The sequence below is a fragment of the Jaculus jaculus genome, chromosome 2 (genome assembly GCF_020740685.1).
Source record: "Jaculus jaculus isolate mJacJac1 chromosome 2, mJacJac1.mat.Y.cur, whole genome shotgun sequence".
In the NCBI taxonomy this organism is placed as follows: Eukaryota; Metazoa; Chordata; class Mammalia; order Rodentia; family Dipodidae; genus Jaculus; species Jaculus jaculus.
Window position 1 is genome coordinate 97,305,131 of NC_059103.1, and position 17,994 is coordinate 97,323,124.

Here is a 17,994-nt window from a genome sequence, read left to right on the forward strand (position 1 = left end):
AGTGGTAAGATGGGTTGCATATTCCTCTTTGGGATATGGAAGAGAAGTCTACCAGGCAATTGAGTAAGTAATTGGATAAGATCACCAAGCAAATAATGTGAAGAAAAGGCTAAGAGGCTAAGGACCAAGATCTAAGGCACTGTGACAAGGAAGTGAGCAAAGTGAGCAAAGGACCTAAGGATGGCCACCAGTGAAGCAAGAAGACCACCAAGAGAATGTGGTATTAGCAGCCAAGTGAGTTAAGAAGGGACTGAGAACTAGCCACTGAGCTCCAGGGAGAAATTGGTGATCTTATTAATCACAGCAATATTGAAAGAATTTGTGGGGAAATAACCTGATTGAAATGGATTTTAGGGGAGGAATCAAGTAGAGACACTTTTGACTTTTAAAAGTGAATGAATTCAAACCTATAGTTTAGATTAACCATTAATTTTCTTATCAATAAGACTCAGTATCAATAAAAAGCATACTCTTAAGAGTTAAAAGTCTAAATATAATTTCCCATTTATTATTAGATCATGAAAAGTGCACTCTCAAAACAATAAAACCTGTCATTGCCTTTGTTTGCTAGCTGCAACACTGACTTCAAATTATTTCTGTTTGGGGCTTTAGGGACCAGTTACCATAGTTAAATACTAAAATTTATAGCTCTCCACATTTAAGATTGTTTTTTTTAAGTGTTGGGTGGATGGGAAAGGTTTCAGCTGTTGTTATAAACATATTATTTGGCATCTTCTGAATTATATGAAGTTTTGGCTTTGCAATAGGAAAAAAATAGGTAAGCGGGAAACTTTTCAAGGCCAAGCAGCAATTCAAAGGGTTGGGCTCAATCGTGAATCCTATACCAAGCTTAATAAATACATCAATCACTGGACACCAAGCATATCAAGTGCACATTCGAGTGCACCAACAGACACCTTCTGCTTTACAATGTGAAACATGCTAAAAATAAATCCACTGATAAATCATGGTTTTCTTTAGAAATGTCAGTGTGCTATTTCATTTCAGATTTACTGCTAGAGAAGCAGTAGTTGGCGAGGCACATACAAAGTAAGTACTATGAGACCAGATTTGATTAATTATTTGATACTGTTCTGCTTGGCTAAGCATACAGTGTTAAAAAAAAAAAAAAGACACAATCCAAACAAGCTGCTCATGTATTATTTTAAGGTTTGGTCTTCTCTTCTTTTACCTTACAAATATTAACTTTCCCAAAGTTATTTGACAAACCAGGGGAGAATTTAGAAGAAACACCAGGCTATAGCAACAGACTCATGCTGCACATGCAAGCAGACATACTAATGGAACACTCAGGAATATGGCAAAGGCAAGAAAGCCATGCTAGCCTGTCAGCACCTCAAATGTCAAGTCAGTGGGACCATCAAGAAAGCTTTCTTTTTCTCCAACAGCAGCACCCAGTTGAGAAAAACTGATTCAAAGACTGAAACTGTTTACTTTTCAGTGCTGAGCTAAGGGAAAAAAGATGTCATAGTAATAAAACAATGACCCTTCATTAATAAAGCAGTCTGTATTAATTATTAGCAAGCAAGTAATAAATGTCTCAGCATTAGATTAAGGTCACATCTATAGCTCGGTCCCTCCACTAACTCTAACCTTAAGCTAGTAACTAAATTTCACTAGGCCTGTTTCTATATTTAATTTTAAAAAGAGTGTTAAAGTGGGTTTAATATACTTACAAATATCGGATTGTATCATTTGTTAAAAAGTAAAACTAAAAAAGTATTAATTCTTTTCTCTCTCTTTTTCCTTTCCTTATTTTTATTTATTTTGTTTGAAATAATTTATTACTTATGTCAGAGACAGATGAGGAGGGAGAGAGATATTATGGGCATGCCAGGGCCTTAGCCACTGCAAACGAACTCCAGATACATGCACCACTTCGTGCATCTGGTATATGTGGGTACTGGAGAAATGAACCCTGGTCATTAGGCTTTGCAGTCAAGCACCTTAACTGCTGAACGATTTCTCCAGCCTAATTTTTTCTAGGGGAGGGGGGAACTTTTAATATTATTCTATTCAAATTCATCCTAAACAATTTTAGGTTGGCTACAAATATAATATAGTAGCTTCTCAGTGTTTCAATATTGTGTGAAAAAAGTGGTGACTAGTATACTAGAATCTAAATGCACCAAGTCCCTTTGTAAAGTTATACAGACTGAAGTTTTCTCAAAAGAAGGTTCACAGAAACTAGTATGGTTTCCCATACACTGAGGTTCAAAACATACTCATATTTTAAAAGCCTTACTTATTAAAAAAAATCCTGGATTTTTGAGACTAGTTTACTTTTGATTAGGAGGGTGAAACTGAGTTCCAAAGATATTAATCAATGCTTTCATCTAGATTCTGCATATTAGTGTTCCAATGTTAAAACTCTTCATACAATTTTTTTCTTTTTTTTTTTTTAGGCAAGGATGACCTAGAATTCACCTTGTAGCCCAAGCTAGCCTTGAAGTCATGGCAAATCTTCCTACTTCAGCACTCAAGAGCTAAACTATATGCATGAATTATCATATCTGGCCTTCATTTTTTCATTCTGTCTTCGTGTGTGTGTGTGTGTGTGTGTGTGTGTGTATTTTACATGTGCATATTTATGTGGAGTCCAGAGGACAATCTTGGGTACTAAAGTTCAGAAACATCATCCACCATTTTTTTGTGTGTGTTTTTGTTTTGTGGTTAGAGAATTAGACTAGACAAGCTAATCAGTGAGACTCAGCGATCCTCCAGTCTCTATCAACCCAGTGCTAGGATTGCAAGAATGTGCCACCAGACCTGGCTTTATTCAGTACTGGGGATCAAAGCCCAGGCCCGCATACTTGTAAGGCAAGCATTTTACTGACTGAGTTATCTCCACATATTCTAATGTTATTAAACACAGTTACAGGGTTTAAAAATACCTAATCATGTAAGGCCTATGTTTTATTAAAATTCAATTACATATGTAAGTATCTTCAGATTAATTTTAATTTTTTAAGCTAATGTAGTCTTTGATTTCTGCTTTTTCTCTTTTGAGGTGCTTCCCCTTTTATGAAATAAAAATGTATTCTACATCTGTAGAGCATTCATTCTTTTGCTTCAAAGACCTTTGTAGAAACTTTCTCAAGATGGGCATGGTGGCTCTTTCCTCTAACCCAAGCACTTTAGAGAAGGAGAATAAATAGTTCAGGCAGTGTGCTTAGATGCTGTCTCAAAAAAGTAATAAAGGAAAACCACAGTTTTCTCACATATTATGAACTTTCATATGTCTCTGGAGCATTTCTATTAAAGAAACCAAATTATAAACTAAAACTTTTTCAGATTATTAACTGAATTTCAACTTGAAGATTTTTCTTTACACCATGAAGTCAAGTAAAAGCACACATTAGGTAAGTTTTAAGAATTATTTTTCCCCATGCCCAACTTCCCATCTTTATCTTTTGTGCCACAGTCTACAGATGAAATGAGTTTGAAACACATTAATTCCATCTATATAGTCAAATCATACTGTTCTGCTACATACTGGTATTTTACCTAGGACTAAATATCTCTATTAATGTAGTATGTATGTGTACTGAAAGGAAGATGATCATATGGTTATACACACTATGCCATTTGGAGTTCGTTTCAAAAACCTCAATAACAGTCATTTCATGAAAAACCATGTGATTCATAGAGAAGAGTGATCTTAACCTCTAAAGACTGTAAGTATCACTAGAAAAACCGGTTTTCACACTATTAAATAGTTACTAAATACTCACCAGGAAAGGCATCAAAAGTAACCCTGTCTCCAGGAACAGCCCCATTAGGAGGAGCCAAAATTTCCACTTTGTCTGGTGAACTGGCACACATCACCATTGCTTGAGATAGCACTCCTCGCATTTTTGCAGGCTTCAGGTTACAAAGTAAAATCACCATACGATTTTGCATCTGTGTGGAACAGAAACTGATGACTAAAGATGTAAAATGGTTTAGAATAACATCTAGAATACATTCAGACACATGTCTTATCTACATAGAAAATGTGCTACTTCTGTGGAGGTATCTTTGTCTCTTTGGGTCCAAACCCTCCTTTATTAGTTAGGGAGTCTTGCTAAATACAAAGATTAACATCTGGCATAAATGAAAAAGGGAAATCCTACAAATTGACAATGCATTACCAAAACAGCAGACATTTTTCAATTAAATATTTGCTGAAATAATAATTTAGTGAAACTGAGTAGTTATGAAATGTATAAAGCTGATCCTTCTATTTCCTTGAAAAATGAGCAAAGTAATATTGAACTTTACTAAAGAGCTGTCACAAGGATTAAATCACAACATGCATGCACATTTAGATTGGCATTAAAATAAATGAACACATTTAAATATGGACTTTTTTTGTATACATGTGCTCATTCCAAATACTATTCGAGAGTTCTTTATTTGCAGTGCTGGGGATTGATTCCAGGTCCCTGTGCATACTTGGCAAGAGCTCTACCTCTGAACTCTATTCCCAGCCTACTCTTACCTAATAAGAAATTAATCATTTAGTAACTCAAGCAATGTAGACACTGAAATTAACATTTAGAATTACTCCAACTATTTCTTAGAGAATCAAAAAGAAATTTCCTTAATTTTCAAAAGTTGAAGCGCCTCAGCTTTTTCCTCAGATAACAATATATTACACAGTTTGGTATTTCAACAGGCTTAAAAAAAAAAAAGACACAGAAGGGCTATTGCTGCAGGGGAGATAAAAAGATGTTCCCTAGGTAAGAGATGTCTTTGTGAACGAACAACATTATCATATGCAAGTATACTTCTAGTTCTAATAGTAAATCAAAATTGGTCTTACTAAGGTATGACTTCAAAATAAACACAATTTTGACAGGTTCTTCATGAGTATCTTCTCCAAACACATGACTTTAAAGTATCACATTACAATTATTTTTTAAAAAGTAAATTCATGTAAGAATAGCAAGTGACTTGGCTAGAAATAGTTCTTTAGGGATCTAATAAGAGCCGTGGGTTGTTTTCTTTATAAAGATAGCCCACATACAAAAATGTATATGCAATTTTATAAGTTCAGAGTTCCTGCCTTACATAATGCTTACTAGCGGTGTCTTGAATTAATGGGTGAGATAGATACTTATATAAATGACCTTGTTTATGGCTATGAACATCTACTGTTTAAGAATAGGAAAGAAGAAACCTAAATGAAGAAAACTTTTTCCAATTTGAGCTGGTTCAAGATTTGCTGGTTTGTTAGTCTCTAGGATTTGTGTCAAATCTATACCTTTTTCATAGTGAAAGAGAAATGTCTTTATTGATCTCTTACCAACCCTACAACAAAGCAGCAAAAATTACCTATTAAAATGTAAGGTAGGAATGTTGCTACTCTTTTGCTCAAAACTCAAAACAGTAGCTTTCATCTTACTCAGAACTAAATCTAAACTCTTTAAAGATTCCTAAGACCCTGTGTCATTTAGCATCCTTATTTCTAAATCTGTCTTCCCATGACTTTCCCTTATTTACTCTGCTCTAGTCACACTGAATCACTGTTGTCTAAAATGCAATTTTACCAGATGGGTGCTGGATTATTTTACTTTCTTGTATCTTTACTCAAAAAGGACTTTCTTGACGAGGTCTTTTTATAAATAATTTTTAAAGTACTTTGTTTATTTATTTGAGAGAGGAAGAGGGAGGGGAAGGGAGTAAGAAAGACAGAGAAAGATCGGAAATCAACCTGCATCCTTAGGCTTGAAAGACAAGCACCTTAACTGCTAAGTCACCTTTCCAGCCCTCTTTATGAAGTCTTAACTGCTCACTTTATATACAGGGGGCATATGATCCAAATACTAATACATCCTAGACTTTTTTCCTAACTTATTTCTCTTGGCATTTATGTCTTCTTAACATGTTATGTCATCACCTACATCTTGGTGTCTTGACAGCTCCCACTTGACAAAACATGGATTGCATACAGGTGGGCTTCTTTCTTAATGTTATCCATCAGTCTGTCTAATTTAACATGCTTCTTCTATGTCCTTTGTCTGGAATAGTGCTTGGTACACAGCAGTTATCTAATAAATATTTTTGTCTAGAAATATGAGTGAGTGGATATGGATTTTCCTAAGTTCAAAAAGCTTGGAAGCATTACAGTATGTTTAAGCAGAGAGGCAGCAAAGTCTCAATGCTCAAGTCTCTATCCTATGCAGAGGTTCTGAAGCACTATGGGGGAAAGAAATCAGTAGAAGACTGAAATTACTATAAAACACATCCAGAGTAAGCAAACTAAAAACCATTATTGTGAACTGGTTCTTTCCAATTATCAAGGATTTTTTAAATTCCCCCAGAAGTTTTCAATAAAGTTTGGTGTTCAAAGTGAAAATAAGGCCAGTCATGGTGGCAGTAGTCATTAGAATTGGATGAATTACCTGCTCAAGAGGAACATGATTCACCAGACCGCTGACGACTGTTCTTGGGGCTGTTTCTCCAACATCTACTTCTTCTACATACAAAGAATCTGCATCAGGATGTTTTTTAGCAGTAATGATACAGCCAATTCGAAGATCTAGACGGGATACATCTATTGGCTTAGAGTCAGCATTTCCTGCTGATGGCTGCTGTTTCTTTTCCTTCTTCTCTCCTAAGAACAGTTTAAGAATGGGTAAAGAGGTAAGACAAAAAAAAAAAAAAAATACACTGTGAGAAGTTCCTGGTATCAATACTGATGAGCAAAAAAGGAAAAGAACATTCATCTCTCTTTTTTTTTTTTTTTTTTTTTTCTGTTTTTTTTGAGGTAGGGTCTAATTCTGGTCCAGGCTGAGCTGGAATTCACTATGTAGTCTCAGGCTGGCCTCGAACTCACAGTGATCCTCTTACATCTGTCTCCTGAGTGCTGGGATTAAAGGCCACCACGCCCAGCTCATTATATTACAAGAAAGGATGAAATTATTTAAGCCTTCTTCAACTCTTGATTTAACTCTGAATAACTCTTATTTTTCTAGCTAAACATTATTTGTTGGGCTGGAGACATGGTTTAGTGGTTAAGATGCCTGCCTACAAAGCCAACCCACCCAGGTTTGATTCCCCATTGTACACATAAAAGCACAAGGTGGGGCTTTGAAAACACAAGCATTCACCCACCCACCCCACCCCCACAGTTTGACAATCTATGGCCCATTGGTCAAATCCAGCTTGCTGCCTGTTTTGTGAAGTTTTATTGGAGATAGTTCATATTAAATTCTGGGTTTTTTTTTGTTGTTGTTGCTGTTTTTTGCAGGGGGAGTGTCCTATGCATAATTTACACAATGCCAGGGCTGAATGACTGTCAGAGACTCTATATTCCCAATAGCCTAGTACAGTTACTATGCAGAAAAGTTTGCCTTGCCCTCATGCAGACCTACAGAGCACTTTCAAATTGTTCACTGGAGGTTTTGGAAGACGAATGCTCTTTTATTTAGAGAATACATCACAATCAATAGCCAAATGTAGACTAAAAACACTAAACTATAGTTTCATTGATAGACCATTTCATCAGTTGTCTACAAGAATAAGTATACAGAGAATTTTTCCATTTCTTACATTTCCATTTGAACTTAGGTTCTTAGGTTTATCTACTTGAGCAGAAGAGACTATTTCATTCTGATTATGGTTTACTACTTTGTTTATCTATATACTGATAATATAACCTATGAAGAGGATTTATATTTGTCTATAACTAGCATTTTTATTTAAAAAATGTAAAATAAAAATAAAAACTAATTGAGCATTCAATTTGCAGTGAAAAGATTCTCTCTTATAGCTTGAAAGCAGTCTTTTCCATTTGGACCTGTGTTTTATCTTTTAGCAAATATTTACTAAATAGAAAATAAATATTTACTAAAGCACATGAGATAATACAAACTCAGGCTCTTAAGGCACATAAAATCCTCTTTTAAGGAATATTCCATGAAATTTCATAAACATACTATTCTTAAGTTTAAAATTATCCACTGTTCAGAGTAAGATGTTAAAGGTTCTGGGCATCCTATTCCACTCTGCAATGAATGTGACTCACTTCTCTGCCTGTGTATCTTCACCAGATGGACTACTACCTGCTGTCTTGGCTATGGTGTTCAAGCAACCATTACTTTACTTAATAATGTCCCCAAAATACAGAAGTAACAATGCTTCATATTTATTTTATTTCATTATCTCATTACATTTCATTATTCATCATATTCATTAAATCTCATATATTTCACCATATTGTGATTATGCTGTCATCATTCTCTTTTCTTACAGTGTCAACCATGTGTTAACCTGTGGATAAGTGGGAAGGGTACTGTATGAATATGTGATAAAATTTTGTAAATAAGGAAACCCAGAAGCACAAAAAATAATCTGCATGTATTAGGAAAGGAGGATTTTTGTGAAAGGATATTAAATCATTTTATAATGGTAGTTCACAAAAGAGCAGACGGAATTAGTTTAAATACTGAGAGGATAGCAAAGATTTTTATAATGGTAAAATCAAACATAAATATATAGTTATTAAAAACATCAAATATTGTGTTACCTTTGTGTGATAAATCATAGAAACTTAAATTAAAATAACCCATTTTAATACTATAATGGTACATGTACATCCATAAATATTTTTCAATTTGATGCTTAATAGCCACATGTAGACTTTGGCTACCCCACTGAACAATATAGATACAGGGTATGTCTATCATCACAAAATGTTCCAAAGGACAGATGTATTCCATACTTTCCATACTGAGCTTCATTTAGCTGTGTGTTCCCCCTGCTCCCTAAAAAGACTTGCCTAAATTCACTAGAAGGCTCACCAATCCTACAGCTCAAGCAACATTTAAGAGAACAGAATATGGATATCAAAAAATGTATAAAGAACAGCCCATATGATTACTTCTTAATACATATGAAAAATGTAAAGCTGTTTAGACTGATTTGCTTTCACTGCAATCATACCACCTAGTGGTAAAGGTGGGTAAGAGACTGCACAGCCCTTACATATTTCTAGCAGAAGCTCATTAGGTCTACAAAAAGGAACCAACAGTATTAGATGCTAAAAGTCCTTAGGTCAGTTCACAAATCCCTCATCCATTTTATACTTTCAAATTCTTTTTTTTTTCGATGGTCCAGGTAGGATCTCACTCTAGCTCTGGCTGACCTGGAATTCACTCTGTATTCCAGAGCCTTGCACTCTTGGCAATCCTCCTATCTCTGCTTCCCAAGTGCTGGGATTAAAGGTGTGCACCACCACGCCCAGTGGCAAAAAAATTTTAATGACAAAAAAATGTATATGTGTATGTATAGTAGGTACATATTATACATACCTATTACATGTATAAAGAATTATAAAAGCACTTTTAAGATGAATGTGGTGAAATGAAGTCTGGTAGGGAGTAGTAAGGAGTAAAAAATTATAGTTAAAAGTAAGTCATTTCTACAAATAGAAGGGTAGCTTTAATAGCAAGCTACAGATCAAGGTGTGAATTCAGTAAAAAGACTTTAAGGACTTGCATAAATGCAGCAACTCACAAAGTGAAACAGCACAGTGAAGCTTAGATATATTTGGTGACAGGAATTACACTGGCTGAATGGGGTATGAAGATTGAGAGTTGGGGCAAGTTTAGACTGACTGCAGGACTTTAAATGTGGTTGCTTAGATAGACTAAGATTCCTTTTGCCATGTCAGTTGTTAGGGATTCATTTCTTAATATCCGTATGCCTCACTTCATATATTCTGCTTTCACTGGAGGACCCTGTCATAACCCCAAATTGATCTGAAGACTATTTCAGAGTCCAGCTAACCATTACTCCATGAAACCTACATTTGAAGACAATTTCTATCTGTGCCTTCATGAAACTAAACCCAAATAGACACAAAAATTTATACAAGATAATATACAAATGGGTCTTTATCTTTCAGTGTTTGCTGATTCTGATCCCTCTGTCCAACATAACACATTTTCACTCTGTCTACTCAATATTTATGCATCCTTGAGGTCTCAGTTTCTATATGCCAATACCATATTATTTCTAATTTTATCCTAGCTCATAAAAGTTTAGATTCAGCTTTTAGTACCATATTACTATCATCGAAAATAAAAACATTCACATTATCTGATACAACAATCAAAGGTCAAATAAACTTAAAAATACCTTTCTTTTCAATCTTCTCTTTTGCTTTCCTTTCTTCACCTCCTCCTCCTTTTATCTGTTCTTTTGTACCAGATAAGGTTACTGGTGTAGACTGTATCACATTCTCAGAAAGTGTAGAATTTGATTGCAGTGGAATACCAGATGGAAATGGTACTTGTTTCACTAATACAGAAAATGACCAGATATTATTTATATTAAAACCACAAACAAGATAAAACCATAGACTTGTGAATCACAAATATCAAGTTTTTCAAAAGAAAACTTCACTGTATATGACTACCCAATATCTATTATCTGAAACTACAGAAGACATTAAAATTAAGTATTTTAACTATTATTAAGGTAACAAAAAATACAGAAATGATTTCCATTTAAAGTGAAAAAACTGCAAGTAACACCAGCAGCAGAAGCCAACATCTATTATGGAATCCCACCATTTCAATGCTTCATATGAGCCAACCCACAGAATTCTCATATGTTGACTAGATTTTACTCATGTTGCCATATTAAGACCAGAAATCCCAAGTCCTTAGGAAGTTAAAAGATTGGCTAGTCATAAAGTGACTAGATACTGCATTGTCTATTTTATTACTTGTGTTGTATGGTGGTATGTGCGTATCTGGAGGTCAGAAGACTTCTTTCAGGTTGGTCTTCTATGCTCATATCATTTGTGGTACGGTTTCTTTGTTGTTCTGTGCTGGACTTGCCACAGATATCCAGGGCATTCCCTTCTCTCTGCCTTCTATCTTGCCATAGGTGTCCTGGGATTACAGAAGCTTTATCACAACTTCTAGTTTTTTAAGTAGGGTTTAGGGCTCTAACTGATACTCCTGCTTGAATGGTGAGCAATTTATCCATTGAGCCATCTCCCCAGTTTAAAAAAAAAAAAAAAAAAAAAAAAACTTTTTAAAGAAAGGAATATTACTTTAGCAAATACTTTATTGTAAAGGCCTAAGCTAGGTCAGGGAAAGAGACTATATAAAAGAAGAGTAAAGGGGAGGGTCAATCAAAATTCAAGATGCTCTGAATAAGATATATGAAAACCTACTTTCCTGAATAATGGCACATCCAGAGGCCATAGATTGTTACTTGAAAATTTTCAGTGCCAGGGATGGGATACCTTCCAGTGAGTTGTTGGCCAGGGAGGTCCCTGTTGCCTCTAAAACATTATAGGTTATTGCCCAGGTCCTTGGTTTCCTGTGAGAAAGAGATGGTAAGACCGTGTTCCTGAAGACTTCACATGCCTGAGGGCAAGGTCAATGAGAAATCACACTGGTGCTGAGCAGAAAACCTTCTCCCTGTAGCCCAGCCAAATGAAAGCTGGAAAAAGCTGCACCTGTATGCAACCTTATGGGCAACAGAAGTCATCAGCAATAAAAACAGTGGACACTGGAAGCCTCAAGTTTGGCCACACAGGCCAAATGACTCAACAAGTACAATAGTGGTATGTCTGCTCTAGGGGAAACCAGTTGATCTCTAATTGGACTTAAGGCCCACTCTATGGGAGGGAATACATATCTGGTACTGAAAACCTAATCAAAAGCCTATGGCAAGGGAGGTCATGAGTCCTAGGGGTATAAAGCCTGCTCTTGTCTGGATAAATGCATATATTACTCTCACCAAATTGTCCTGAAAGTACTACACTTAATGTTCATATTCGTATATTAATGTTATTCTCACTTCTGGTTAGTGAAGCTTCTCTTTCAGATGGCAATGACCAATGTGACCCAAAAGGTAATATAGAGCTGAAAATAAGGGATGGAGGAGTGCCCAGCACTGAAACATCTTATACCCTCCAAGGCTCAGGGTCCATTGCAGAAGAGGTGGCGGAAAGAATGTAAGAGCCAAAGGAAGGGTACCATTCCTTACATACAACTGCCCAGACAGAAACTGGCCTCAATATCCAAGAACTCGCAGTGCCTAGCAATACCTACACAAGAACCTCATAATAGGAGAAAAAGATGATGGCATAAAATTAAAAGAGAGAATAATGGAGAGAAGGAGGTGATATGATGGAGAGTCGAGTAATGAAGGGGAAAGAGGGGGAGAGGAAGAAAATCCCATGGTTTGTTTTCTTTAAGTATAGAAGTTGTCAATAAAAGACACACACACACACACACACACACACACATATATGTATGTGTGTATATATATATGTATGTGTGTATATATATATATGTATGTGTGTATATATATATATATGTATGTGTGTATATATATAATGTGTGTATATACATATATCTATATCTATATCTATATCTATATCTATCTATCTATCTATCTATCTATCTATCTACCTACCTACCTAAAAACAAATTGTATATGTAATTTAGCCCAGTGTTGCTCAAACAGTGAATATTAATGTGAACTAAATATTATTAAGGCTACTTTTAGCAAACTTTAATAGTAAGCACAGTGATGATAAAGTTGTCTTGAAAAACTTAACAGCAGCGGGGCTGGATGTAGTGGCCCGCATCTTTAATTCCAGCACCTGTGTGGCAGAGGTAGGAGGATCAGTGACTCTGAGGGTGTTTTTTGTTTGTTTGTTTTTATGATCTAGTGTGAGGGAGATTCACCTGCCTTTTCTAAGGCTCCATTTCTTTTCTTTAGAGGAAGAGGAGTACATAGTGGTGATGCTATGAAGATACGAAAATAAGCATAATACTTAGATATTGTGACATAACAATATATGAAAGCAACCTCTATAATCACCTCCATTTTGAATTTCTGCCTGAATCAACTCTTGTTTCAGCTCTTCAATTTCTTTTTTCAGTTTAGCATTTTCAACTCGAAGTTTCTTCTCTTCTCTCAAAGTTGCCTGCAAAACTAGAAACAAGAAAATCTAGTTAAAAAATGTTTCTTAGAAGACTTCTTTTGAATACCATTTGAAAATAGCATAGCTAATGGAGCTACAGCAGGGACTATGCCAGGAGCTAATATGTGGCCACTTGCTTAGCTCACTTCAGTATTTATTAATCATGACCCAGTCATCCTTTGTTAGTCACTGGAGATTGGTCGTAGGACCCCACAGAATATGAAATGGCCTAATATTTGCATGTAAATGACACATACCTTCTTGCATATTTCAAACCATTTGTGGATTACCTATGATACTATAACATGATGCAAATACTGGGTTAGAGGACAACAACAAAGGAAAAAGTCAACACATGTTGAGTAAACACACTTTCTGGAATTATTACATCCACCTGTAGGTTCAAAACAGGAAATCTGAGAAATAACAGTGGAACAAAAGATTCTGTTCATGAATCATTTTCCTAGTTTTTATAACAATGTTTACTAAAAATCAAACTATCACCCCTTCATCATTTTAGCTATCACAAATGGCAATGAGAATCTGATATAAAAGTGTGCATAACACACAAACAATGACAAAACTATTAGACAGACTTAGACATATTATCCTGATTTTTGTCCTTATTTCATAAAAGAATACAAATAATCTCTGATACCTAGAGTTTCACAGTTGAAGTGGTCAAACAGTCCATGAAGAAGATAATGTGCTGGTTTGAGTAAGGTGTCTCCCATAAACTTAGGTGTTCTGAATGCTAGGTTCCCAGCAGATGGACATTTGGGAATTAACATCTCCAGGAGGCAGTGCACTGTTGGGAGTGGGCTTATGGGTTTTATAGAAAGTTTCCCCATGCCAGTGTTTGGCACACTCTCCTATTGCTTTGGTCCACCTTATGTTAGCCAGGGGGTGATGTTCACCTGCTGCTCATGCCATCGTTTTCCCCTACCATCGTGGAGCTTCCCCTAGAGCTTGTACGCCAAAATAAACCCCTTCTTCCCACAAACTATTCCTGGTTTTGTGTTTTCTGCAGCAATGCGAACCTGACTGCACCAGAAAAGTGGTACCGAGGAGTGGGGTTGCTGCTAGACACCTGACTGTGTGGCTTTGGCCTTTTGGAGCTGATTTTCAAGAGGAATGTGGAAGGATTTGAAACCTTGGCCTAAGAGATACCTGCAGTGCTCTAAGTACAGCTTGATGGACTCTTCTGGTCAGAGTTGAAAGAGCTGAATGCAGTAAGAACTATGGAATGTAAGGTTTGGCTTATGAGGGTGAGAAAGAGCTATGCTTGGATTGGGCTAGCAGTTTGTGTGAGAAGTTTGCTCTTATGCCCGTGTCCTGAGAAGTTGTGCAGGGTTGCTTTGTGTAGAAATGAACTGGTGTGAGCAGAGGGATATGGCACAGAAAGAAAAATCTGGGGAACTACAGCCTGTTCAGCTGCAACTGAGAGATTACAACCTTTGAGATTGGGCCAGCTGACCTGCACTGGGGCAACAGAAGAATGTAGACTCTTTTGAAGGGGCCTGAGAGTTCAAGTTCTTCAAAGTCTGTTTTATTTCCCCCCTGGATTAACAAATTGGCACCCTACCTAGTATTGTGGAGTATAAGAAATGCAGGGAAGAGAGGGTCATTGAGTTTGCAACACAGTCTTGTTTTGGAAATGGCCAAGGGCAGTGTGAAGCAGGCTTTCTGGATGCCTGCATGCAGACCCCATGGGGCCATGAAGATGAACCATGGATTGGAGTGGAGACCCAGTGAAGATGCTGGGACAACGGGATGGCTGCTAAGGAATGCTGCTGGCCCCGATGAAGTTTTCCAGGACTGTGAGTATCCTAGCTGGAGGAGTGGAGTGGAAATGGAATGCCAGAGACTTATTGCTGGTCAGAATTACAGAACTTGGAGATTTGTCACTGGCTTGAGTTGTTGGACTTGAAGCTGCAGAGTTTGATGTTTGTCCTGGTTGTTTTAAATCTTGTATTGGTAGAATATTTCTTTGCTATGCCTTATGCCATTTTTTGCAGTGTGAATGTTGATTCTGTGCCATTATGGTTTTCTTGAGGTTATTTTTTGGTATTATGCCTCAGTTAAAAGATCTTGGACTATGGGGATGTATGAACATCATTGGAATTGGTAAGAACTATGGGGACTTTTAAAGTTAGATAATGCATTGCATTTTATATCATGTATAGTTATCAGTTTATGGGGGCCACAGGTAGAATGTGGTAGTTTGAGTCAGGTTTCCCACATAAACTTGGGTTCTGAATACTAGGTTCCCAGCTGATGGAAATTTGGGAACTGACACCTCCAGGAGGCAGTGCATTGTTGGGGGAGGGCTTATGGGTGTTATAGCTAGTTTCCCCATGCAAATGTTTGGCACACTCTCCTGTTGCTATGGTCCACCTTGGCCAGGGAGTGATGTTCACCCTCTGCTCATGCCATCGTTTTCTCCTGCCATCGTGGAGATTTCCCTAGAGTTTGTAAGCCAAAATAAACCCCTTTTCCCCACAAGCTGCTCTTGGTTGGGTGATTTCTACAGCAATGAGGACTTGATTGCAACAAATAACTATAAACATTTACTTAAACTATAATGTTAAAAATGAGCAATGGAGTGTATAAAAATAGAAATTGGTTCTGAGTAGAGCTGGCACTGTTTTCAGGAGGAATTCTTTTAGGTTGTCACGAATAATGGGCGTTATTGATGGCATTTATTAGGAAGGAGCAATGATGTTATATAAAATGGTAAACTGTCTCACATCAGCAAAACTTCTGAGTAGGTATTTGTACCTTTTAAATATTTTTGTTTATTTATTTGCAAGCAGAGAGAGATACAAGAGAAACAGGCAGAGAGGATAGCCATACCAGGACCTCCAACCACTGCAAATAGACTCATTGCATGTGCCATTCTGTACATCTGGCTCTATGTGAGTACTGGGGAACTGAACTCTGGTTGTTTAGCTTCACAGGCAAGCCCCTAAACCACTAAGAAACCTCTTCAGTCAGTTATACTTTTGTACAAATATAAATTTCTTGATATTTATTTTTATAATTATAAGCCTGAGTATGAGGTTTTATATACAAAGTATTTTAAGCCCTTTATTATGCTCTGAATTTATTAGGGGTCAAGGATCATGTATATCATATGTATACTGAGCTTTCATTCAGAACTTTATATGAGGAATCATTCATTCATTTTCTACTTTTTCTTCCTTCTCCACCACATTCTCCTCTTTTGTTGTTGTAGTGCTGGGGGTTAAACCCACTACCTTACAGACATATTAATTAAGATTCTACCACTGATGGGCTGGAGAGATGGCTTAGTAGTTAAGATGCTTGCCTGTGAAGCCTAAGGACCCAGGTTAGATTCTCCAGGTCCCAGGTTAGCCAGATGCACATCATGTCACGTACATCTGGAGTTCATTTGCAGTGGCTAGGGGCCCTGATGCACACACACTTTCTCTCTCTCTCCCTCTGTATCTAAAATAAATAAATGAATAAATAAAATTAAAAAAAAGATCCTACCCCAGCCCATACTAATAATTCTGATTAAAAGTACAACAGTAAGTTTCTTCTGGTATGAGCTGTTGAAACACAGAATGAATACATATCTGGTATTAGTTGGCACTGTACCTATTACATTGTTGGTGATTTCATCCATGTGAATCCTGTAGTACATGACCCTCTAATATTACCTCTAATAGTACAGTCATGCCAAAGTGTGGATACACACCACTACTACTACTCAGAAGTTGCTCTTTTTGTTGTTGTTGTTTTTGTTTGTTTGTTTGTTTGTATATTTTTCAAGGTAGGTCTTACTCTGGCCCAGGCTGACCTGGAATTCACTATGTAAGTTCAGGCTGGCCTCGAACTCACGGTGATACCTCTGCCTCCCGAGTGCTGGGATTAAAAGCATGCACCACCACGCCCAGCTAGAAGTTGCTCTCTTTTTATTTCTCTTTTGTAACATACAAAATATGCTTGGAATTATATGCTCAAGTATGTGATTTTATCCAAAAAATACTTTCTTTAAAGAACATGAAAAGAGATTTTATAACAGTTATTGTAAAATGGAGCAATAGGCTGGGAAGCACAGGATAGGCTACTAAGTAATAATAAAGGTAAAAATACAGTGTGTTTTTAACAGGAAAATTTAAATGCTAGCTAAGATGATGGGAATGTGTATACTACTTCTGAAAAAATTCTATTTATAACATTTGTTATATCTCATACATGCAATTATCATCTCCAATCTCTTAACCTTATTAATGAATGAAATAATAAGTTTTTATGTAGGACAGAAAATATTTATTTGAATTTCTATTAAGGTATCCAACTTTGGTTATAAATCAATATCAACACAAACTAAAATAACGAGGTACTTAAAGCAGAACTCTAGGTTAGATTTTTTTGTACATATGGCAGCAATTTCTAAGTAAAACTCGATACCATAATAGAGAATAATATGAAAGTATGCATTTTCATTCATCTACTGATTGGTTTCACCCAACTTTCTTCATTGTTAACTCCTTTTTAAAAAAATATTTATTTGACAGAAAGAGCCAGATAGAGAGAGAATGGACACACCAGGGCATCCAACCACTGCAAACAAACTCCAGGCATGTGCCACCTTGTGCATCTGGCTTATGTGGGTCCCAGGGAATCAAACTTGGGTCCTCTGGCTTTGCAGGCAAGCACCTTAACTGCTAAGCCATCTTGCCAGCCCCTTGTTAACTTTTTTTTTTTCTTTCTTAATTTGTTAGAGACAGGGGGACGAAATGAGGGTGGAAGAGAGAGAAGGACAGAGAGAGAGAGAGAAATAGAGAATATGGGTACACCAGGGCCTCTAGCCACTGCAAAGGAACTCCAGTTGTATGTGCTACCATGTGCATCTGGCTTACGTGGAACCTGGAGAATTGAACCTGGGTCCTTTGGCTTCACAGGGAAGTAAGTGCCTTAATTGCTAAATTGTCTCTCCAGGGCCCCTGCTATTAACTTCCACTAACATAAAAAGTAATGTTAAGCAGCACAATTTTCCT

The 17,994-nt window shown here is 36.7% G+C and overlaps 1 protein-coding gene across 3 annotated transcripts in view; it reads right to left on the reverse strand.

Annotated features, from left to right (window-relative positions):
• Aimp1 (aminoacyl tRNA synthetase complex interacting multifunctional protein 1) overlaps window positions 1-17,994 on the reverse strand; it is a 35,359-nt gene that overhangs the window by 5,302 nt on the left and 12,063 nt on the right. For all 3 annotated transcript variants that reach the window (XM_004663005.2, XM_045143184.1, XM_045143185.1), the window contains exons 3-6: window positions 12,862-12,975; window positions 10,150-10,311; window positions 6,411-6,622; window positions 3,756-3,924 (exon numbers count right to left, since the gene is read on the reverse strand). In XM_004663005.2, coding sequence (XP_004663062.1) covers window positions 3,756-3,924; window positions 6,411-6,622; window positions 10,150-10,311; window positions 12,862-12,975 — 657 coding nt within the window. The remainder of the gene's footprint in view (window positions 1-3,755; window positions 3,925-6,410; window positions 6,623-10,149; window positions 10,312-12,861; window positions 12,976-17,994) is intronic.